The 20,381-nt window shown below is 43.5% G+C and overlaps 1 protein-coding gene across 3 annotated transcripts in view; it reads right to left on the bottom strand.

Annotated features, from left to right (window-relative positions):
• Positions 1 to 10,854, bottom strand: part of PIK3CG (phosphatidylinositol-4,5-bisphosphate 3-kinase catalytic subunit gamma) — a 36,064-nt gene extending 25,210 nt beyond the window's left edge. The window contains exons 1-2 of one of the 3 annotated variants that reach the window (XM_032201002.1): positions 10,582 to 10,854; positions 2,333 to 4,348 (exon numbers count right to left, since the gene is read on the bottom strand). In XM_032201002.1, coding sequence (XP_032056893.1) covers positions 2,333 to 4,336 — 2,004 coding nt within the window. In that variant the 5' untranslated portion in view covers positions 4,337 to 4,348; positions 10,582 to 10,854. Of the gene's footprint in view, positions 1 to 2,332; positions 4,349 to 7,220; positions 7,244 to 10,292; positions 10,375 to 10,581 lie in introns of those variants that run through there. The other 2 variants (XM_032201011.1, XM_032201019.1) reach the window with 2 other exon arrangements.
• Between the last annotated feature and the right edge of the window lie 9,527 nt (positions 10,855 to 20,381).

The raw sequence follows: 20,381 nt of genomic DNA, 5'->3' as shown, positions 1-20,381 counted from the left end.
AAACACAGCCAAACAACCAGCCATTGTTTCCAAACAAGACCTCCTCAAGTTGCAAACGTATTTTAACATAAAAGAATACTAAAAATATGTATTATGAGTATCCTTATTATGCTTGTTTTTTAGAAATAATTATTTTGTCAGTCTAGCTTTTCTTTTTTCTTCACAGAGGCAATTATCAACATTTGAATACCAATAATAAAAGGTAGCCACTAAAAAAGAGTCTGCTGGCACTTCACCAGGTCCCTGCATGTCATTGCCTTGTTCGTTCACCAACAGAAAACCTTTACTCACTGCCACTTTACTCACAAGCAGCTCAGTCTTTTTTTGTTGGTGTTTGTTTTTCAATGGATTTTGCTGTGTTTTCACTATCCTGACCATGTTTCATCAACTGCACAGAGAACCACAGACCTTTACAGGGAGTTCAGTGGATTTATTTAGGGCATGGCTACTTCTGTCTGGGATAAGCTGGTCAGTAAATAAAACGTTCGATTCCTAGCTGCGCTGGGAGGTAGGATGGGAATATCCTGTGCTCAGTGACATAAGCCATAAAGCTTTCACAAAGGCACGCATGTGGAAAGCGATGACTGTTCTCAGAAGAGACATTTTGGATGTGTCTATCAGAGCAGAGGAATGCCTAACATTCATTCATTCTCTGAAAAGCGTGGATTTTCAAACACGCTGTGGTATCAATGCTCTGCTGCAGGGTGCTGAAGGCCCGTGCTCTGTAATTAGCTATGGAAGAAAAGACGAGAGAGCAGCTGAGAGATGAAAGTTGGGAACTAGTAATTTTTTCCCTCTTGGGGATGACAGTATTTTAATTTCATGATATGTTTCTTACTGAAAATGGCACTGTAACGTTAAAATACTATGACTTTATGCTACACTAATTTAATTTACTGTTAGAGAGAGAGATGCTCTTTAAAACTCTCCAGAATTGTATTTCCTGAAAGCAAATCATTTAAAAAAACACATTAAAAAAAGATTATTTCGCCCTCCTTCTCTTAGGCATGTTGATATCAACCAACCACCATCCCAAACCCCTCATTTGGCTACAAAAGTGAATAAAATTGCTGAGCCACACGTAGACTGCAAACCTTGCAGCCAAGCGTATTTATAGCAGCAGCTCCGTGGGAGGTCCAATGAGGTAACCACAGCGGTTCCTTTGGTTAATGCATAAGTGCATAAATTCTGCCTGGGGAGCCTAATCTTCAGACAAGCGAAGACAAGGCTAAAAAGGCTTGTTTAAAGCATTACTGATGTGCAGCAAAGTCTGGAAACCAAACTGCATTTTTGCAGTAACCAGGGCTCTCTCGGAGCACACATAAATTAAAAGCCCCATCCCACAGGTTCCCAGGCTGCAGCATTTCCCCTTTTTTTTTTTTTTTTTTAAATGCCAATTCTGTCCTCTGATTCTCTGAGGAAAAAAAAAAAAAAAAAAAAAAAAAAGATTTCCTGCTCTGCAGGCTGACAGCCCTTCCATGCGAACCAGAGACCTGTCAGCTCGGGGAAGCCTGCGGAGTCGCCGTGCTCCAGGGGACGCGTTTACCACGAAGGGCTGTGGGGTTGCACCTTTCATCAGCCATCAGACTCGGCTTCGCCGCTGACAGCCTGCCCAGCTCCAGCACCACTTTGCGGAAAACAAACTGACCAGTTTGCTTGGATAACTGCCATAAACTTTCCAGGCATTTCATCTAGCAGATCGCACACAAAGCACTGCAAATAAATACAGTGGTGATTCATTTCCATTAAAAACAGTTTTTTTCACGCAACTTCCCAGAATGAATTGATTTTATGTATGGAGACGAAACATCCTTTTATTTACTGTAAAAATTGTTTAGAACCTTCTAAATAAATTTGGCTGCCTTAACGGACCAAGACCATCGCCACACATTACGTAACTACGCTGTCATTCTTGACCTAAAATCCAACCTGTTTTTTCATTTGTGCTTTCGCTGTGTTAACATCTGCTTTTGCTTCCTTTCTCTCTAGAAATTGTTAAAGCTGATCAACAGTTTGTCAGTGCTGTGGGATTCAGACCTGACGTGCCCAGGGTTAGGGACAGCACAGTTGGGATTTACGCCCAACATATGCTAATGTTGACAATTTTCAGAAAAATATACTGGTTTAGATACGAGGCAACAGTGCTACAAAAATAATAACGTAGACAAAAGATGGAAGTGGATGGTATGTTTTGGGTTAATTTGGTTAGTACCACTGCTTTGATTAAAGACCAAAGACTTCAAAACCAGGGCTACTTGCAGGCATGGGAATGGTTATGTGGTAATGCAAATATTCTCAGAAGCCAGAGACCAAGAATGCAAATACCCCTTACCTGCACAAGCTGCAGAAGATAATGAAGAACGTCATCGTCTTCTAAACTTTCCAGTTTTTGAACTGCCATTGCTCGTACATTTTCATCGGAAAAGTTGCAGTCCAGAAGTTGCATTGTGAGTCCAACATCTAAAGTGCTTTGATCCCACGCCTCCTTTTTAGCTAGCAACTGGTACGTTTTGGCCACTATTTCTTGTTGTCCCCATTTGACAGAGCTAAGCAGCTTAGGATACGCCTTGGGGTGCTTTATGCTTTCATATCTAAAGTGCCACAACAGTTCTTTGTCCTCGGGAGAAAGTGGGTTAAGTGGGTCAGTTGCAATGATCTCTTCAAGTTGCTTGCGAAGCTGGTTGGGCATTTCAGCTCGAGTCCTGTCCCCTTGGGAGTCAGATGTTATCCTGTGCTTGGGCAAGGCAATTGGGTGACAGTACTTGTCCAGCACGATCGAGATAGCCATGGAGTTTTCTTTGTCGGGATTAGTTGCCGATGTGAGTTTGTCTGCATTGATACTTCCTTGTTCTTCCCCCTTGCCTGGGATTTTCCACATGTGGAGCACATACTCCCCACTTCGTAGCAGGAAGCGGTGATCTATCAGCAGAAGGTTTACATAATAGAGAAGCTGGGTTTTGCACTTCGAATCGGAGTTGGGGGAGTCATGAGACTGAAGGTTTGTCTTTGTGGACAGTCCCTGCGCTTTACCACAGTATATCTGAAGATTCAGGAGTGCTCCCTTAGGCAGATCCTTGATCTTGATATCAAACTCCAGCCAGATGTTCCACAGAACCTCCTCGGTAAAAGGCTTGGAGGATGTCCTCCTCTGCGAAAGGAGCTGTTGCCCGTGTTGAATGTTAGCCTCAACAAACACCGTAAGATCAGTATTTCTTGGTAAAACTGGGATGTCAATGCCAATTATTTTCACCCTAAATTTCCTGTTACAGTCCCACAAAGAGATAGTGAAGACCCTCTCGTGATCTTTTCCGTCTATTGTCAATTGTTCGTGATACCCTGTAACTCCTGTACAGTCATCCACCAACGGCCACTCCTCCTTCTGAACCTCATCCTCGCTTGGGTCGGGGGGGTTGTCTAACACCAGGTGGATTTCCTCCCCATTCTTAAGGCATTGCCTTATCCAGTGAAAATCTTTGATCGGTGTCTCTCCAGTAATGTACTCATCTCTGCCACAAATCCTGAGAACGAAATCCAGTTCGCTGTGGTCTTCAGGAATATCCATCAAAGATTTCTTCTTCGCCATTTTTGTGAAAAAGCTATGGAGAATCATCTCTGGCGTGTCATCTATTGACACTTTAATTTTTTGGCTTGTTGTTCCTCTGTGTATGATTATGAAAATGTTATTATTAGTGATCTTCTTAAACAAATACTCTGGGAGTGGCTTAGATGTAGTCCATGGGTGCATCGCATACAATTTAGGATCCCTACAGGCTACCTCTATCATTCTTGGAGTGACTAATCTGCGGCGGGTAAATTCTAGCTCATCATCATGCACGTTGCTCACATCGGTAACATCATAACCAATTAAATTGTTAAGCTGCCGCTGAAATTCCTGAACTTCCTCTGATGGTTTTTGTTTCTGGACAACATATATCTTGCCTACCTTCTTCTGTAACACTTTCCAGTACAGTATGCAGTCTAAGGTCTGTAATACTTGATGCTTATCATAAATTTCATACCACTGCCCCTTCTTCTGATACTGGAGAATGAACTGATCCGGGGTGAATGCCTGGTAGAAGTCTGTGGTTTGGCTCATCTCTATTGCACGCATCCAAATCTGTGCTTTCATTTGCTCGACTGTACAGTTTCCAGCTATTTCGAGTAACATCATTTCCGGTATTTTAGTATGTTTATTGCTTGTAGGTAAAATGAACTCAATGGCTATCAGTTCCATTGAGGACAAATTACTCGATGTACAGTAAGGTTTCATTCTTCTCCTCCTTCGTTTGTTTTCCTCTCTCATAACAACAGGCTGTTCATAATCCCCCAGCTCCATGCCAGAAGAAATCTAGCAAAACATAGAAATATTTGGTTATTTTCTCATCTAGATTTTTCTTTACTTTTTTTTTTTTTTTTTTTTTTTTTAATTCTTCGTAATTAAAATCACGGGCCAGTCCGAACCCTGCTATGTGTTTTTTAGATTTCCTCTTCCCCTTAATTTCTGGCCATAAAAATTTGATTTATATAAACCACTCCAGACGTAATGTATTCAATCCAAAACCAAATATAACAAAAACCCCCAATGATTAAGTAATTAAAAAAGAGTTTTTAAACAGCCTTTTCAGATTTCACTAAGAATAAGTGGTCTGACTGTATATTTCTGCCATACTGAGTTGCTTTTGCTTCTCTTTAATCAAATTGATTCTTCTGCTGCTTCTTCTGTTTTGATGTTGTTGGTATTAACATAAGTGGATTTTCATAGAAATCAAAAGACACACTATGAGCACAACACTGTCCTACCAAGCTCTAGGAAAGGCTGAAATGAACAAAACAAGCACTTAATTTGCAGACTGGACAGAAGTGAGCCTACTCTCATTTTCCTCTGCCTCTCTTCTTAGTGATGAGGAATAAGGACTTACACCCCAAAAAATCCCTTAAGGTTCAAAAGTCTAGTTCTTGAGAAAATTATTTAATATGTATCTGTATTTACACCTAGTGTCCTTCGATGTGCTTTTTAAAAATAAATCAATTCACCAGACTGGTAACACCCAACCATTTTAAAAGCCAGGACTTCCAGTATAAGCTATTACATCGTTACAGAAGAAAAAACACCTAAATTGGGGGTTGGAACTAGATGATTTTAAGGTGCTTTCCAACTCACCCCATTCTATGGTTCTATGACATTTCATTACCCTATACATCCCATCACACCTAAAGCAGCTGTAAAACAATTTTGAATGTCAGTAGTTTACCGTGTTGGCTTTCAGTAAATAAAAAATGTTCGCCGTTAATCTCCATTAATCAATATTAAAGTGGAAGTTATTCACCAAGAGCTCGGGAGAGGAAGGCGGCATTGGTCGGATGCACTTGCACAAGCTGAGTAAAGTTACAGCGATACATGAACATCTTTTTCAGATGTTTTTTACAAAAAAACCTTCCTCTAACTGCTGCAAAAACTCAAACGCCATCATAATGATGCCCTAGCAGATAACAGAACAAGATAAAAATATCTTAAATTGAAACAATATAACGTGCTAATGAAAATTATTTTTTCAAGTCCCGGAAAGCAAACAACTGTGGACACCACCTTTATCACTAACAAAACACAAGGAAATATTACCTGCTTATCAAAGAAAGGCTGAATTGCTGAAGACGACTCATTTGTTTAATTTCTGAAGTTCCTTTTTTTTTTTTTTTTTTTTAAAGGAAGATCATTCACACAACAAATTCTTTGTTTAAGCTGTTCTGCTTTTCTTGCTCGCCCTCCTATCCAGATGCAAAGGAAGTGCTGCACTTACCAGGAAGGAAGTTTTAACCAAGTTGATTATACATACGATTGCTCATTTTTTAAAAAAGTCAGAATGCTTTTCCTGTTACAACAGTAAAAATACATTTGCTGTACAGCAATTTAATTTTAACACACATGCATACAAGACACGCTAACAGCTTGTCTTTAGCACGGGCACAGACTGCTAAAAATAATGTGGGTGGTAAAACTGATGAATCTAAATAAAACTTCTTTAAAATACTGTGAAGATAAAATATATTTTAGGGAACCTAACTACATTACAAGAGTTGAATAAATCATACTAGGTAAAATAAAGCAATTTGCAACATTTCCTTATTTTTATTTGCATGGTGGTAGCCCTTTGAGGACTCCCAGCTTAAATTATTTACAGTTTTTTAAGCCAATCTTTGTACAAACATCACGTGGAGTTGGTATATTCCAAGGACCTTGCATGGCAGCCTCACTGACAGAACCACTGGGCAATCTCCCTCCTCGTGCTTTAACTCACCCAGTTATGATTACAAACACCCAGTGAAACCCATTGGAAATGATGACTTAAGATGTGGAAAGAATTTAAATTATGGACTTTCAGCCTTAATTCTTGTGATGAACCACAATCTGAAGAGCTGTTCCTTAGCCAAAAATAATCCCTAAAGGAAAGGATTTGGGAAAGTACTTACAAATCAGAAAGGAAAGACAGAAAAAACTCTAATCTTACCCTTTTCCCTATGATTTTTCCAGGGAAATACTGACAATTTTGAAGAGCAATAAGTAAATGCATGCTACAGAAATGATGACTTTAAGAAAAAGAAAAAAATACAAGACAACAGAAAGGTATTTTAGCAACAGTGAAATGATGGTGTATTTTTTTTTTTTTTTTAAGATACACTTTCTTTTTATCTCATTAGACACCGCCCTTACTAAAAAGAAAAAGAAAAAAAAAAACTCCCTCTGTATTGGCAAAAAAAGTATCTGATAGCCTCTTACTGCCTCTAATGTGCCATGCACAACCTCTGAAATTACCACTTTGCCAAGGTTAAGAAAGGAAAATACTCTCCAGAGTACGTAACTCTTTTTACTCCTAGCACTGTTTTGCTGGGCAATTAAGACTGATTTCTTTTTACAGATTACATTTTCTTTGCTACAATATTGCTGGAAGCGAGTTTGGGGAAAACACACCCTGTCCCTGCTCCCTTTAGCTTTTAGAGTCAGTCTTTGAAATTGCTCAAGGAATTTGTGAAGGTGCCCTGGACATTTTGCCACCGCCATGAGATCTACCAGTTCTGGCAACAACATCTCCACAACTCATCATTTGGGCACGTGCAGCCCATCAGCTCTCATCAGCTGCAGCCTCTGCAGGATCCCAGCACTACACACGACTTTCCTCCCCACTGAAAAAACGTGCATGGTGCTGGAAAACTTGAGCACTCACCCTTCAGCCTCAACAGCAGTGCCCAGGATGGTGGAGGAGAAGGAGCAGCCAGTATGAAATGCAAAGGAAAAGGAGCTGGAGATGTAGGAAAAGAAATGGAGCAATGTTGAAGGGGGAAATGTGTTTGCAAAACCTATGTTTTGGCGTTCCCTGACTTTGCAGCACTCTTGCAGAGTCTGTATTTTGAAGTACAATATCTAAAACCCATAATATAGTCAGGAATTTCATGTAGGTTTCTCCATGTAAGCATAAGCTATCAGCAGTGTGACTTTTCATGCCGACAGGCAACGTAGTTTTCTCACAAATACCCCTCATTCCAGCAGTCCCTGTGCTGACCTTTCCAGTAAACCTGGACCCGTTGCAGTTTCATTGTTTTTTGCCAGACACAGGACAGCATGCCTGCTTAAAATGTCCTAATTTTGCCACCACGTGATATGTACATAAGGATAAACTTTTCAAAGCCATATACAGATATATTCCATCTCCTCCTACGCTGCCCTAGCTCTTCTCCGTTGATCATGACTATCAAGATGTTTTCAAATGAAGCCCCTCTGCCTCAGGCAGCAGAGAATTACCCTGTATGCTGCTCAACTGCTCTAATTATTGGACATTTTCATCCACTTAAAAAGTCCAGTAGAAAAATACTGTGGGAGAATCAGATATTCCCCAGCAAACTGCATCAGCTACAATGCAAAATGCGTGATGCTTGTGCAACTGCCCATACAAGATGCTCTTCTCCCACGTTCATTTACCATGTCTAGTCCAATCTAGACTTCCAACTCCATCCCCAGTCCAGCTCTGAGCCCTCTTCATGAGCTTCAGAAGTCAGTTTTTGGACCAATGACCATCTCTAACCTCTGCCCCTGTCAGACCGGTGACCATCTCTAACCATTATCTCTGCAATGACAGACAGAAAAGTGTCCCCATTCTTACAGTGACGCCAAAATTATACCCATTTCTTGCTAAACCATGTGTGGGCAAGGCCCAAATGTATTTCCTCATTCATATACATCAGAAAACATTTATAACTGAAAATCTTTTAAAATAACTTCCTAAAACCTTTGTCATGCCAAAGCATTACTTCCAGTATTGACTTTTGCGTATGCCTATTGCAACACCACCACGAAAAAATTTAAAAAATCAACTCTTGTTTTTCTAATTCTTGCAAGCCTCAGCAATTTTGAATTTCCCTGTATCAGGAGAAATGTCCCACCACTGGCTTGTGAATCCTGATGGGGTGCAATGGAGCAGGAGGAGATGGGCCTGTAAAAGGCAACAAAGAAAAGCAAACATGCTCACCTTCATCTCCCATCATGGTCCTATCTAACCACTCAGCTCAGTAAACTGATCACAGCAGCAACAGAAAAAATTGGTTAACTTTCAGCTGGATCGGTTTCTTGATCTTACTCAACACTTGCAGGAGTGGCAGGGCAAGGAAGGGAAAAGAAGGGAGGGGAATGGAACCAGCACTGGTCAGGGTAACTGGGACTGAAACATTCACAGCGGGATTAGGAGATAAATTCATGAGTAAACTTGTGAAGTGATTTGAGAACACTGGTTGAAAGGTGCTTTAAAAAGACAATGTGGTATTATCGTGGTTACTTCATACATTCTGCTGCCAAAACAAGCGTAAAAAAATCAATAGATTGTGTTCGATTTTTACCAGTTGTTTATTCTTTACTAGTTATTATAATGATTTTTTTTTTCTTACTAGTTTCTGGTTTAATTCACCATGTGAAAAACATATTTTAAATTAGTCTTTTCATTTTAGTATTAACTCCTTCCCAGACAATATAAGCTACAAGAAAATAGGCACTATCAGAGCAAGAATTACCTCATGCACACGTTATGCAAATATAATAATAACCCATTTACATTCACTCTTTCAGATAAAGCTAGCTTTCGAGATAAATGCAGAAAAAATCAAGCATAAATGACATGACCCGAAGGTTTCCAAGTAACAAACTACATCTGCTTGCCAGCATTGTTCTGTAGGAGACTGCTTTGCATTTGCTAGATAAGAATAAAATTTATCTCCCTAATGTATGTATTACGATGCGGTCCCAAACTACACAGACAACACAAACTAATACATTAAATACGAAAACAACCACGAACACTGTTTTGCTTAGTTCTTTTGTCAAATCCGCTAGCAGCTACTGACTTTCAAGGGAACTAAAACAATGCAGGTTCCCATTAGCAAGTAAACTTCACCACTAATATAGCCGTGTTCTTCACCAGAAAGTATCCTGACCAGCAGACACACCTCAACACCTCTGCCAGAAGGCTGTACAGCGGAGCAGACTGCAACATTACCAGGACTGTGAATATTTTCAGGACCCCCCTATCCTCACCACAAACCTCTGCATACTTTGGTTTCTTCTAAAGGTGTCTCTTTGGGATAGATACCCCAAACCAAACAAAACCTTCCAGCTGGTTCCCAAAATTTTGGACAGGGCGTTTGGCAGAGTCCTGGCTGCGTACGTGACAGGTGATCTACCTTTAGAGCAGCACTTCACAGAGCCTGGAAACACACAGACCGCAGCTATGGCTCCTGCAGTGACTGTTAGGATACAGCCTATCCTTTTAAGTTGTGCTCCTCTTTCCAAATACCGATCTTTACCGATATTTTTTACACTGAAATCCAACTCCACAACGCCCTAAGCAACGCCTGCAGCCATTTTTTGGGGGGTCAGGGCAGATTGTATAGTCTACACGAGCCAGGCGGGCACGAGAGACCCTAACTTGCGAGACGAGGCAATGCAGATATTTACTGAGGAGCTGCAGAGCTGACTCAGGATCCGAAGACCAGCGGGCACAGCCTGCTCCAGCCCTTGCAGCACCCCCTGCCTCCAACCTTCCCCCCGGCCCCGTGCGGAGCGCGGCCCCCGCCCTGAGATGGCGGCCGCCGCCGTGCGCCCGGGGGAGGTGGGGGGACGCCTCCAAACCCCAGGGCCGGGCCGCGGAGCACCGAGCCCCCGCCGGTGCCCTGCGAGGCTCGGCCGGGCAGGGCAGGGCTTGGGCCGGCCCGGGGTAGGGTCCGGCGGCGCCCCCCGGGCCGCAGCTACTCACCGCAGCGGCGGGGCCGCGGCCCGGCTCCGCGCAGGTGCCTCGGTCTCAGCGGGGAGCGGAGCGGGCCGGGGGCCGGGCGGGAGGCTCCATGGCCGGCGGGAGGCAGCTCCGCAGCCGCCGCCAATCACACGGAGAGGGAACCGGCGCTGGGGCCTCCCCGCCCCGTTCGGCCCGGCCCCGGCCTCCTCAGCTTCAGCCTCAGCCTCAGCCCCGGGCGCTGCGGGATCCCCGTCCCGTCCCGTCCCGTCCCGTCCCGTCACACCGAGCCGAGGACGAGCTTGGTCCTTACCGGGACCTGCCCGGGCTGTCCCCGAACAGCCCTGCTGATGGTGGGCTGCTCCAGGGCTCCGTGGCCTTCTCCTCTGGAAGGGCTTTCATGCTGGCTGATTAGATGTCTACTTGTGCAGGATTAGCCTCTTACTTCTCTTAACCCCCCTCCTTTTTTCTTTCTTTTTTTTTTTTTTTTTTCTTCCAGCTACTTTTGATTTGAAGGTGCTGGATTCTTGCTGTCCTGCTCGCCTGCTATCTCCAGGCCCCGCAGCCCTGCCTCTCTGCCTTTTGGTCGTGTTCCTCAGCCCCCTGGTGATTCCCGTAGCCTGCCCCTGGGCTCCTGCCAAAGGGGCCGCATGGGTTTTGGAAGGCGCAGCTCTGAGCTGGACACCGCAGTCCTCCAGCTACAGCCCTGCCAAGGCTGCCCGCAGCAGGAGCATTAATTCATCCGCCTTCCAGAGACAGGACGCAAAACACAGCACAGGCATAACCAACCCTTCACTTCCAACCCAAACAAACAGCACCCCGCTACAACCCATTCACTCCCCGGGCTGCTGCCTGCTCCGCTCTGAAAGGAGCTGAGTATTTGTATCTCCTCACCTCTGTTTTGAAACGGGTAACAAGGTTATCTCAGTGATTGTACCCAGACCTTTTCTGACCTTGATCTTGCAATGAGACTCAGAGGAGAACCCCGTGTGGCAAGGAGCCCACATGCTTGCCCTGAATGACGTGCTGACAGAAGGTGACGTCTTCAGGGAGTGCTTGACAAGATCATAGGTTTCCACACAGACTATAAAAGGGAATTTGAATTTTCTATGTGCTCTGTGTTAACCTCCGTAGAGCAAAAATATCAGAAGAGAGTAACTGGTGTGTTCCTGTGTGTTCCTCATACAGATGCTATTGTAAAAGTTTGGATAATTGTCATTATAACAGTGGAGTTCTTCTGACTTAAAAAATCATCTGCATGACAACGCTAAGAGTTGTAATACCAGCCTGAAGCAGAAAGTAATTCAGAAACGATAGTATAAACATGGAGTTTCAAAATTAATGTGTTACACTGAGCAGTGGCTAAATGAAAGTGTAACTATGTATGGCTTCAAGTTCCCTTTTTACAAAGCTGGAAGCAAAATGAAAGCCTTTAACAACCTTCACATGATGTGCCTGCTGCACAGAGGAAACATGGTGAAGATTAACTGACTTTGTGCTTGTTTTTGTCTGATACAGTTGGTAATATTGGTCAGAGAAGTTCAGCTTTGCACAGCACGTGTATTACTGAATGCTTTAAAATAGATTAGAAAACCTTATCAAATAGGAAGCCTCTTTTTTGTTGTTGTTGGCTGGGTCCCCAGATGGATCACTGCAGGAACAGAAATACAGCCAGTTTGGCTACTAATCGTGTTAAAATCCATGGACTTTATTTGGGGATGCACAAACATATGGAGATTTGAGCAGATGAATAAAAAAGACCTTCATTTGTCAAAAGGCAAATACAGAGGGAATAATTTACAGCCTGAGCAAATGACACGTTTCATGTGTCACTTCAGCCAGAATTGTATAAAATATTTTTAAATAGCTATAAATCAACATAATGCTATTTGCAATGAAAGAATAAATTATTTTCTATACACTATTTGAGAAAAGGAGGTAAAATATTTTGTAAGGTGTTACAGAAAAACTGAAAATCTTTGTCATTTCAGGATTCAGTAGCTTAATCAATTATTATTTTTTTTTCATTTAATTTTCAGCTCCTGTATATGCTGCCCACTTACTTATTGCCCTTTATGGCAAGTACAGGCTTTCCTGTTACCAAGCGTGCTCTCTTTATAGGTTGCATAGGTGTTAGAAATATATATTTTAACATTATTTTATCCTGTTGGTTTCCAAAAGTGACTTTAATCTGTTTCCATAATCTATCACTTTCTGTTTTTTTCAGTCAATAGCAGTCTGCACAATACATTGAAATGCACATTTCACCATATAAAAATGGAGCTCTAAACATTCAGGAATACCATAGCTTAATGAAGGAAGGTGAAGAATACAATTTGGTATTTAAATGAAGCTGATTTAATCAAAATTAGTCATGCAAAGAAGCAATCATTTTGCTAATATAATCTTGTGGGGTGCAGTCAAAATGCAATTATTTCCTTTATCTTTCAGCTGTAATAAAAATATGACAAGCAATTGCTGTCATGATCTTTAATGGGAGTTTTGGAGGCTGGAAAAACGTAAGATGGTATCTTTTGTGTCCTCTGCACAGTCAAACATCAGTTTTTATGTTGCTTCATGGAGAACTGAGATAAAGAATAACAGCCCCATTAAATGCTCAGCAACAACTTTATGTACCAACATATGTTGGAAATTGGTGTGAATGTTCTATTGTCATTGACAGACTGGGTTCATTGCAGTTTACGGAATAGTATATAATAGTTTGTGCTTTTATTATTTTTTTATTCCTATATTGCTATCAGAGAAACAATTTTAATTGCAGAAGCTTTATAGGTCCAACACCAATAAAGCCAGAGCCTGGTCACCTCATGCCAGCAATAGCTCCACTCACTTTTGTAATTGCTTCCTTATGTAAAGCACATTGAATAAACCATTGTGGGATACGTTGTGCTTTATGATAGAATCACAGAAAGGTTTGGGATGGAAGGGACCTTAAAGAACATCTCATTCCAAGCCCCCTGCCATGGGCAGGGACACCTCCCACCAGACCAGGATGCCCAAAGCCCCATCCAGCCTGGCCTTGGGCATTTCCAGGGATGAGGCAGCCACAGCTTCTCTGGACAATGGTTGGTAGCTTTCTCCTTTCTTGCAGAATTTATAAATTGGAGTTTTCTAAGTGAGTCATAAACACTTTATGATGCATTCAGTTCAGGATTGAAAATAAATTGACAAAATGTCTTTATTTTACAGCTCTGCCCTGAAAACTGGTCATGTAAATATCCGATCAGCTCTGTTAACTTCATTGTAGTTGCTTCGTCCTTATGCAAGATCATATGTTAACTTTGGTAGCAAAAGTAAGTTTTTTGTTCTTGCTATAACTTTGCAAAAAGCAGAGGAGTGAGCTGGACTTTCTTTGGCTTTTGTATCATGTTCTGAGTGTGGTGGCTGCTCATGTAATGGCTGGAGCTGACAGCTAAGTGTTGCCTGCAGTTCTGTCTACCCCTCACAAGTTTATTTCATGGGAAGGGAAAGGCAACTTCTCTCTTTTTATGCCAGTTCTCATTCACTGCTTGGGGAAGCAGTAGAGTGCTGCTTCCTGAACCAGTGAATGAGAACTGGCATAAAAACTGTAAAAGACTCTGTGGGAGAGTGGTGGGATGCGGAAGAAGAGCAAATGAAGGTTGTGCTCTTGCTGCAGAACCCCTCTCCAAAGGGATGCTAACAAGCAGTTACATCCTCTGTAAATCTTTAAAGATCTGTTGAATGTAACCCTGTGGCCTGGTTGAGAACGGCCTCTGTGAACCTCAAAGCAGAGGCAGGAAAGCTCAAATGAGGAAAAGAGGAGTCTTGTCCATCTCTAGTCCCTTCTGCTCCAAGAAATGCCTGCTCCTTCCTTTTCTTGTGCTAGGTCTGTGCTCCTGCCGATCTAGATTCTGCCTAAAATCCCTCATTTCAAGCACCTCAAGCTTTCAAAACAGGAAGCAGCAGGTGTTCAGAAGGCTTCTGAGATACATCTGCTGAAGGCTTTGTCTCCCATTTTACTGATTTAGGTTCTTGCCCTTCAGAAAAGGTATTTAAAGCACAGGGGTGGGAGTACAAGCTGTTTCCTCCCTGTACCTCTGAAAGTTACATACACACAGCAGTTGAGATGTAAAACTCATGTAATACCTCTCACTGGCTTGAATACATATTTTATCTCTCTCCATGTCTGCGTGGGTTTGTCAGACAGCAATGTTATTCCTCATGGCACCACAGTGTGTGTAAGCAGATCCTTTAAGACCACTGTTTATTCATAAGAGGTGGGTAAACTCACAAGGAGTTTGCGGCTGCTGTCAGAGGTCTCAGTATTAGGTGGTGATGCAACATTGCATCATCTGGGACCTGGCAGAGGAAATGAAAGAGGACAGAAATAGAAATGTAAAGGAGTGCACACTTTAATGAGGCTTCTAGTCTAATAGAGAGCATTATATTAAGTACTCCTAAATATAAGGTACGGATAGCTTTTGCTCAGTCTCTGAAACTCACTCTCACCAAACATAATGAGCCTAATTGGCTGCCCATAGGTTGCAGTGCGAAGCTTCTCTGCGTCAGCTCTCAACTGCATTGCTATTCTCACTGGCCATTATCCTACTGTCTCCATATTTATTACTCTTAATATCTGAAAATTTGCTCTGCTCCATGCTTATTTGTTGGTGCAATCTTCTGTCTGTGAGGGAGTAAATGTGTTCGAATTACATAGGCGTAATGTGATGGGAGACTTTTATCAGAGGATTTATGTATTTCTGTTGTTGTAAATGAGCAACGTAAAATGCTTTCCTTTTAAACTGTCTCATTGCATCCTTCTGTGTATTTAAATAACATATCCTTTACACACACAAGTGTTTCTTACAGGAGTTCTAGGCACCCTGCTGGCTAATTGATCTGCTGTCATAAAACTCGGGAGTACTAAAAAGACATTCACATAGCAATATATTTGGTCCTCACAGTTTAGTTGGATACAGAATCAGCAACAAAGAAAGTTCTTTCCCAGACTGATCTTTTCTGGAAACATACCCTTAACCTTCTCCAAAAGCCTTAGCAGATGGCCTTAGCAGACTGCCCAGAAGATCACCACATTTGGGTTATTCCAGACCAGAGATGAGGATTTAGTTCCAAAGTGCTGAGTCCCGTGTGTGTGGGCAGATCTGTTTCTTTTATGAGGAGGCTGGGAATCCTGTTTGGGTGCTGTGGTTGCATCTGCAGCACTCCACATGCAGGAGACAGTACCTCATCGCAGTGAGGTACTTTGGTAAACAAATACCTAGCCTCACACTGGAATACAGAGCTTCTTTCTTTACAGACAAGTCAAAGTCTTGACAGACAGACTAGCACAACTGAAGTTAATAAAACGCCAGATTCAGACCTGGAACTTTATATATGTGCTTCATAGAAATGAAAAGGTAAAAAAGTGGAGAACCAGTAGGATGGGAAGGGTCAACCCTTATGCTCAAAAGAGGGCAGTGTTATGCTGTGGGTTCATATTCATACTTCATCACATGGCAATCTGTCTTGTATAGACAGTCATCCACTGAGTGTGTCTGCGAGGGCTAGAGACACATGGGAGCATCACCCAAGTAAAACAGCTGATACTGCCAGACATCGTGTGTATTTTAGGATTCCTCGAGTTACCATCACAAATATATTACCTATGAAATGCATGTCCCATACTTTCCTACCTATAGTTGAGAGGCAGGGTTCTCCAGCATGCTTTTGTGAAACTTCTTTAGTCTTTTCCTTTTTGCAGCATGAAGCCTGAGCTGTTCAGTGGGGGAGGACTTGGTACCTCAGCACAGTTTGTGTGGGACTGTCCTGGTCCATCTTGGAAGGCAGTAATCAAAGTCCTGGCCAGAGCCTGTTCTTCACATCACATGTTTCTTATGCCCCAGCTCTGCAGGAAAGACAACTGTGCCCTATTCTCCTTTGAACTGCAGTTCTGCACCCCTAAACACAAGGGGAATGTAACACTATCTGTCTCTGCTCCATGGCTCAGCTGCAGCCACACCACATCATGTATTCACTAGTTAGGTGTGTGATACAAATTTTTACTGTCTTTTATTTTTTGCCCTTAAAATTTAGCAGGTGGCCAGAACATGCTTTCCAGAGCATGCAGGACACGATGATCCCAAGTACATTATTCAGACTAGTGTACCTCCAGGCTTTGTCAGGCCAGCTTGCCTGTGTGCAGCTCTGTGGCTATAAAGAGGAAGGGCATGGAGTTGGATCTCTTCACGGTAGTTCATCTGGTTGTCTATCAACTACTGAAGAGACATAGCCCACAATATTCATCTCCTGAACAACGTTCAGAGTCTCTCTGATGCATTTCAAAAGCTACAGGAAGTCCTCCTAAATTCACATAATGAGACAGACATACAGGAGCCTTGTGTTTCATCCCAGCAGGAAGCAATTGTTCTTCCCTGTGAAGCTGATGCTCTTTCCCAGTATTCTTCCTGTGTACCTCCAATAACAAAATGCTTTGGCTGAGATGATATAATTTTCCATGTTGAAGAGGTGACTGAACACTAGACAGACAAGATGCTGCAGTGTTTCCACAGTATACCTCAGTACCCCAAAAGCGTCAGGTAGGTGGACAATAAAGATATATATATGAGGTACACATGGGAAGATACACATGGGCGCTCCTTCAATGGTCTCAGATGATCTAAAATACTCCAGATAGTCCTTGGACTCTTCTTGGATTCCGTTAAAAAGAAGAAAGTAGATGGGTGGAAGGTGAATCTCTGCTATGCCTGAAGGAGGATGCTTCCATCTAGGGAAGGCCATTCCACCAGGAATGACCTTCCTTCATTGAGGAGTGATTGGTATTAGGGATGAACCTAATGAACAAACTTAATGAATAACCCGAGTGGATGAACCCTGAATGAATGAGTGACTTTGAGGGCTATATTTTGATAATCTCTTGAGAAGAGGCTATTCCCCTGATGGGCCACAGAAGCTCACTTAGCTGAGTTGGTCCTAGACACAGAAGTTCTGGGATTGCACTGCAGATGTGGTGGGAAGCATGTCCTTGATAAGGATGGTGAGAATTGGGATCAGTACCGTGGAGCTGCCCTGAGGAAGGGAGATCTGCTGGCACAGAACTGTGTGATCTCTTGAATGTCAGTGCCTGCACAGAAGATGGGGACTCTCAGGCTTTCAGCACCTCAGAAAGCAAACCCCAGAAGTGTCTAATGACCTGTATCTTGACAGGCTGAGCTCTGGAGATGGCAACCACACTTTGGTTCATCTTTATTTTTCCCTTTGTTTCAAGTAATAGATGTCATAGTGTCTGCAGATGAAAGGGATCTTTGAAAAGGCTTTTACGGGAGTTTAGGAATTGAGGGTGTGGATCCAGGAGAGTCTTAATGAGGAGGAGCAGCCCAGAAGACCATGGCCTGTGGTGTGCTCAATACATGAGATGCTTGTGTTTGCTGCAAAGTAGAGAACAGGGTTTGCTGAGCTTGTTTAAGTCTCTGAGTGCCACTTAGATCTAGCAACAAGACGCTCAGGGCTGTGTCCATTTGCTATGAAAGAAGGCATGTCAGAAGCTGGTTGATCTGAAATCCCAGATTTAGCTTACAAAATGTCTCTGCTGCTCTAATTGTCAGATGAGTACCACAAACTAACCTGTCTGAAACCTATGGCAGACAAAATGTTATGAAGGCCACTGGACTCTACAAGCTGTCCTTAACTAACAAGAACATTGTTTAAGTAATTCATAGTCGATGCACAGAAAATAAATAAATAAATAGTCTGTTTTTGTGCGCACATGGTGCATGTGTGACAGTGGCAGTATTGTGTTGGCAGTCATTTCAAAGGGACTTGGCACTACCCCATTATCCAGCCTTAATTCCATGAAAGAAGGAATACAAAAAGCAAGGATTCTCTTCACTAGTGATTGGGGGGGAAATAAAAGCTGTTTGAATCTTAGTCTGATAATCCTGTTTAAACAAATTATGTACGTTGAAACTGTGGATTTCTGAGATAAGCGTATCTGCCACAGGTCCTGCAGGCAGGGGGAGGGAAGAGCTTGTGTTTGATGTGCTGGGGGACACACGTGTGCCATTTCTGGCCCTGGTACTTGCCAGGAAATTGAACACAAGCCTGGATTTAGCCCATGGAGAATGTTTAATGTCTTTGGAGGTGTTTTGTTTGTCTATCCATGCTGACTGCGGAGGAGTCCATAGTGTGACTAGGCCAGGAGTTTCTGTTTAGCTGTCATGAGCGCAGGCATTTTGGTAGCACTCTTGGCCACAAAAGTAAATTAAATTAGCTCCCTAGGGCATAGGCTTTTTGCACTGCTGTCCTGTCAGACGACGTGAGGTGCCCCTTCACCCCTGGCAGCGCAGAGGGTGGCTGTGTGGCGAGCACCTAGCCCCATAGCTAACAGCACCGACGGCCTTTCCCTGCAGCTCCCGCATGGAGGCCGCTCCCCTGACGGGAGCCAGCCCCCCCCCCCGCCATGTCCCCGCTCGCTGTGCCTCTTGCGTCACAGCCGCGGGTGTGACGCCATCAGCAGCCCTGGCTGTGCCGGTGTTGCGTCACGGGGCCGGGCGGGAGGCGAGCGTTGTGCTGTGGTGACACCTGGCGGGCCAGCGGGCGAAGCAGCGGGCAGGCGCCATGGCGGCGATGCCCCTTGTGGCGTGCCCTCGTCCCGCTCGGTGCTCGTTTTCCTGAGAAATAAAACGGGAAGGCGAAGAGTGAGGAGAGTCTGGCTGGGGTTTTCTTCGAAGCCCCGCCACAAAGTCCCCATCTCATTCCATGGGAGGTCTTTGGCTTCTCCTTTGACGCGCCCGTCGCCGTCGCTTCACTGGGGGCATGGGAAGAAATGTTGGTCTCTGAAGGTGTCCTGCAGGTTTTTGTTGGTTAATGTCTGAAGGACTTAAAGGTCCTTAGGGTGTGGAAATGCAAAATATTCGTGTGGTTATGGAGGAAAGTTGGCAAAATGATTTTAGCGCATCTGTGCTACAATTATGTGTATCATCTGCAATGAGCATTGGCAGAGCGCGCATATCGCACCGAGTCACCACGTAGTCACATAAGCACCCAAAGCAGTTCTGGACACAGTTGACAGAGAGGAACAGAACGGGCACAAGAGCGACTTCTCTCTTGTTCAGACAAGAGAACAAGTTCAGGGCTGGAGCACCTCTCCTGTGAAGCCAGGCTGAAGAGAGCTGGGGTTGTTCAGCCTGGAGAAGAGTCCAGGGAGACCTTATTGTGGTCTTTCAATACTCAAAGAAGGATGGAGAGAGGCTTAGAGACTTTTTACAAGGGCATGTAGTGATAGGACAAGTGGTAACGGCTTCAAACTAAAAGAAAGTAGATTTAGATTAGATACAATAAATAAATTCTTTACAATGAGGGTGGTGAGGCACTGGCACAGGCTGCCCGGAGAAGCTGTGGCTGCCCCATCCCTGGAGATGTTCAAGGCCAGGCTGGATGGGGCTTTGAGCAACCTGATCTGGTGGGAGGTGTCCCTGCCCAAGGCAGGATGATCTTTAAGGTCCTGTCCAACCCAACCCATTCTGTGATTCCCAGCTTGCCTCTTCCAGGGGTTATGGCTAGGGGTTACTGGCAGAGCTCACCTGTCCTGGGGCTCCACACAGACCAGCGAGGCTGCTGACATCTTAAGGCTGCTATTATATAGGTCTCTCACATAAGAGGTCAGTCTGAAACCAGCACTGACGAATGTGACGCAGTGGCTGCTGGTGCTGGTGCTGTGTCAGACCTCCTGGCTGCTGTCATCTCCCAGCAACATGAATCTCCCTGACTCCATTTTCTGCAGAATGTTTCCCTACCTTATGTGTGTACCTTGCATGAATGCTGCCTCTGCTTTTGTTGTTCTTTTCCATCAGCTCTATTATCTCCCTTGCCTCAGTCGTACATTGTCTGGCTTTGAGGAATTTACATACTTTATTTCTCCTGTTTTCTAAATCAGACAACTACCCCAAGCATGAAGAGCTGTGTGAGTGGTATTAGAAATACAGAACCTGCCATGTGTGATGCATGGCATCAACTCAAAGGTGTTGAAATCCCAGACTCACCTTTTTCCTCAAACCCTATACCTTTGAACACTCTTAAATGAAAGCTACTGACATCCCAGTTATTAAACTGAAT

This window comes from Aythya fuligula, chromosome 1, assembly GCF_009819795.1.
Source record: "Aythya fuligula isolate bAytFul2 chromosome 1, bAytFul2.pri, whole genome shotgun sequence".
Taxonomy (NCBI): Eukaryota; Metazoa; Chordata; class Aves; order Anseriformes; family Anatidae; genus Aythya; species Aythya fuligula.
This window is presented reverse-complemented; position numbering and strand designations above follow the sequence as displayed.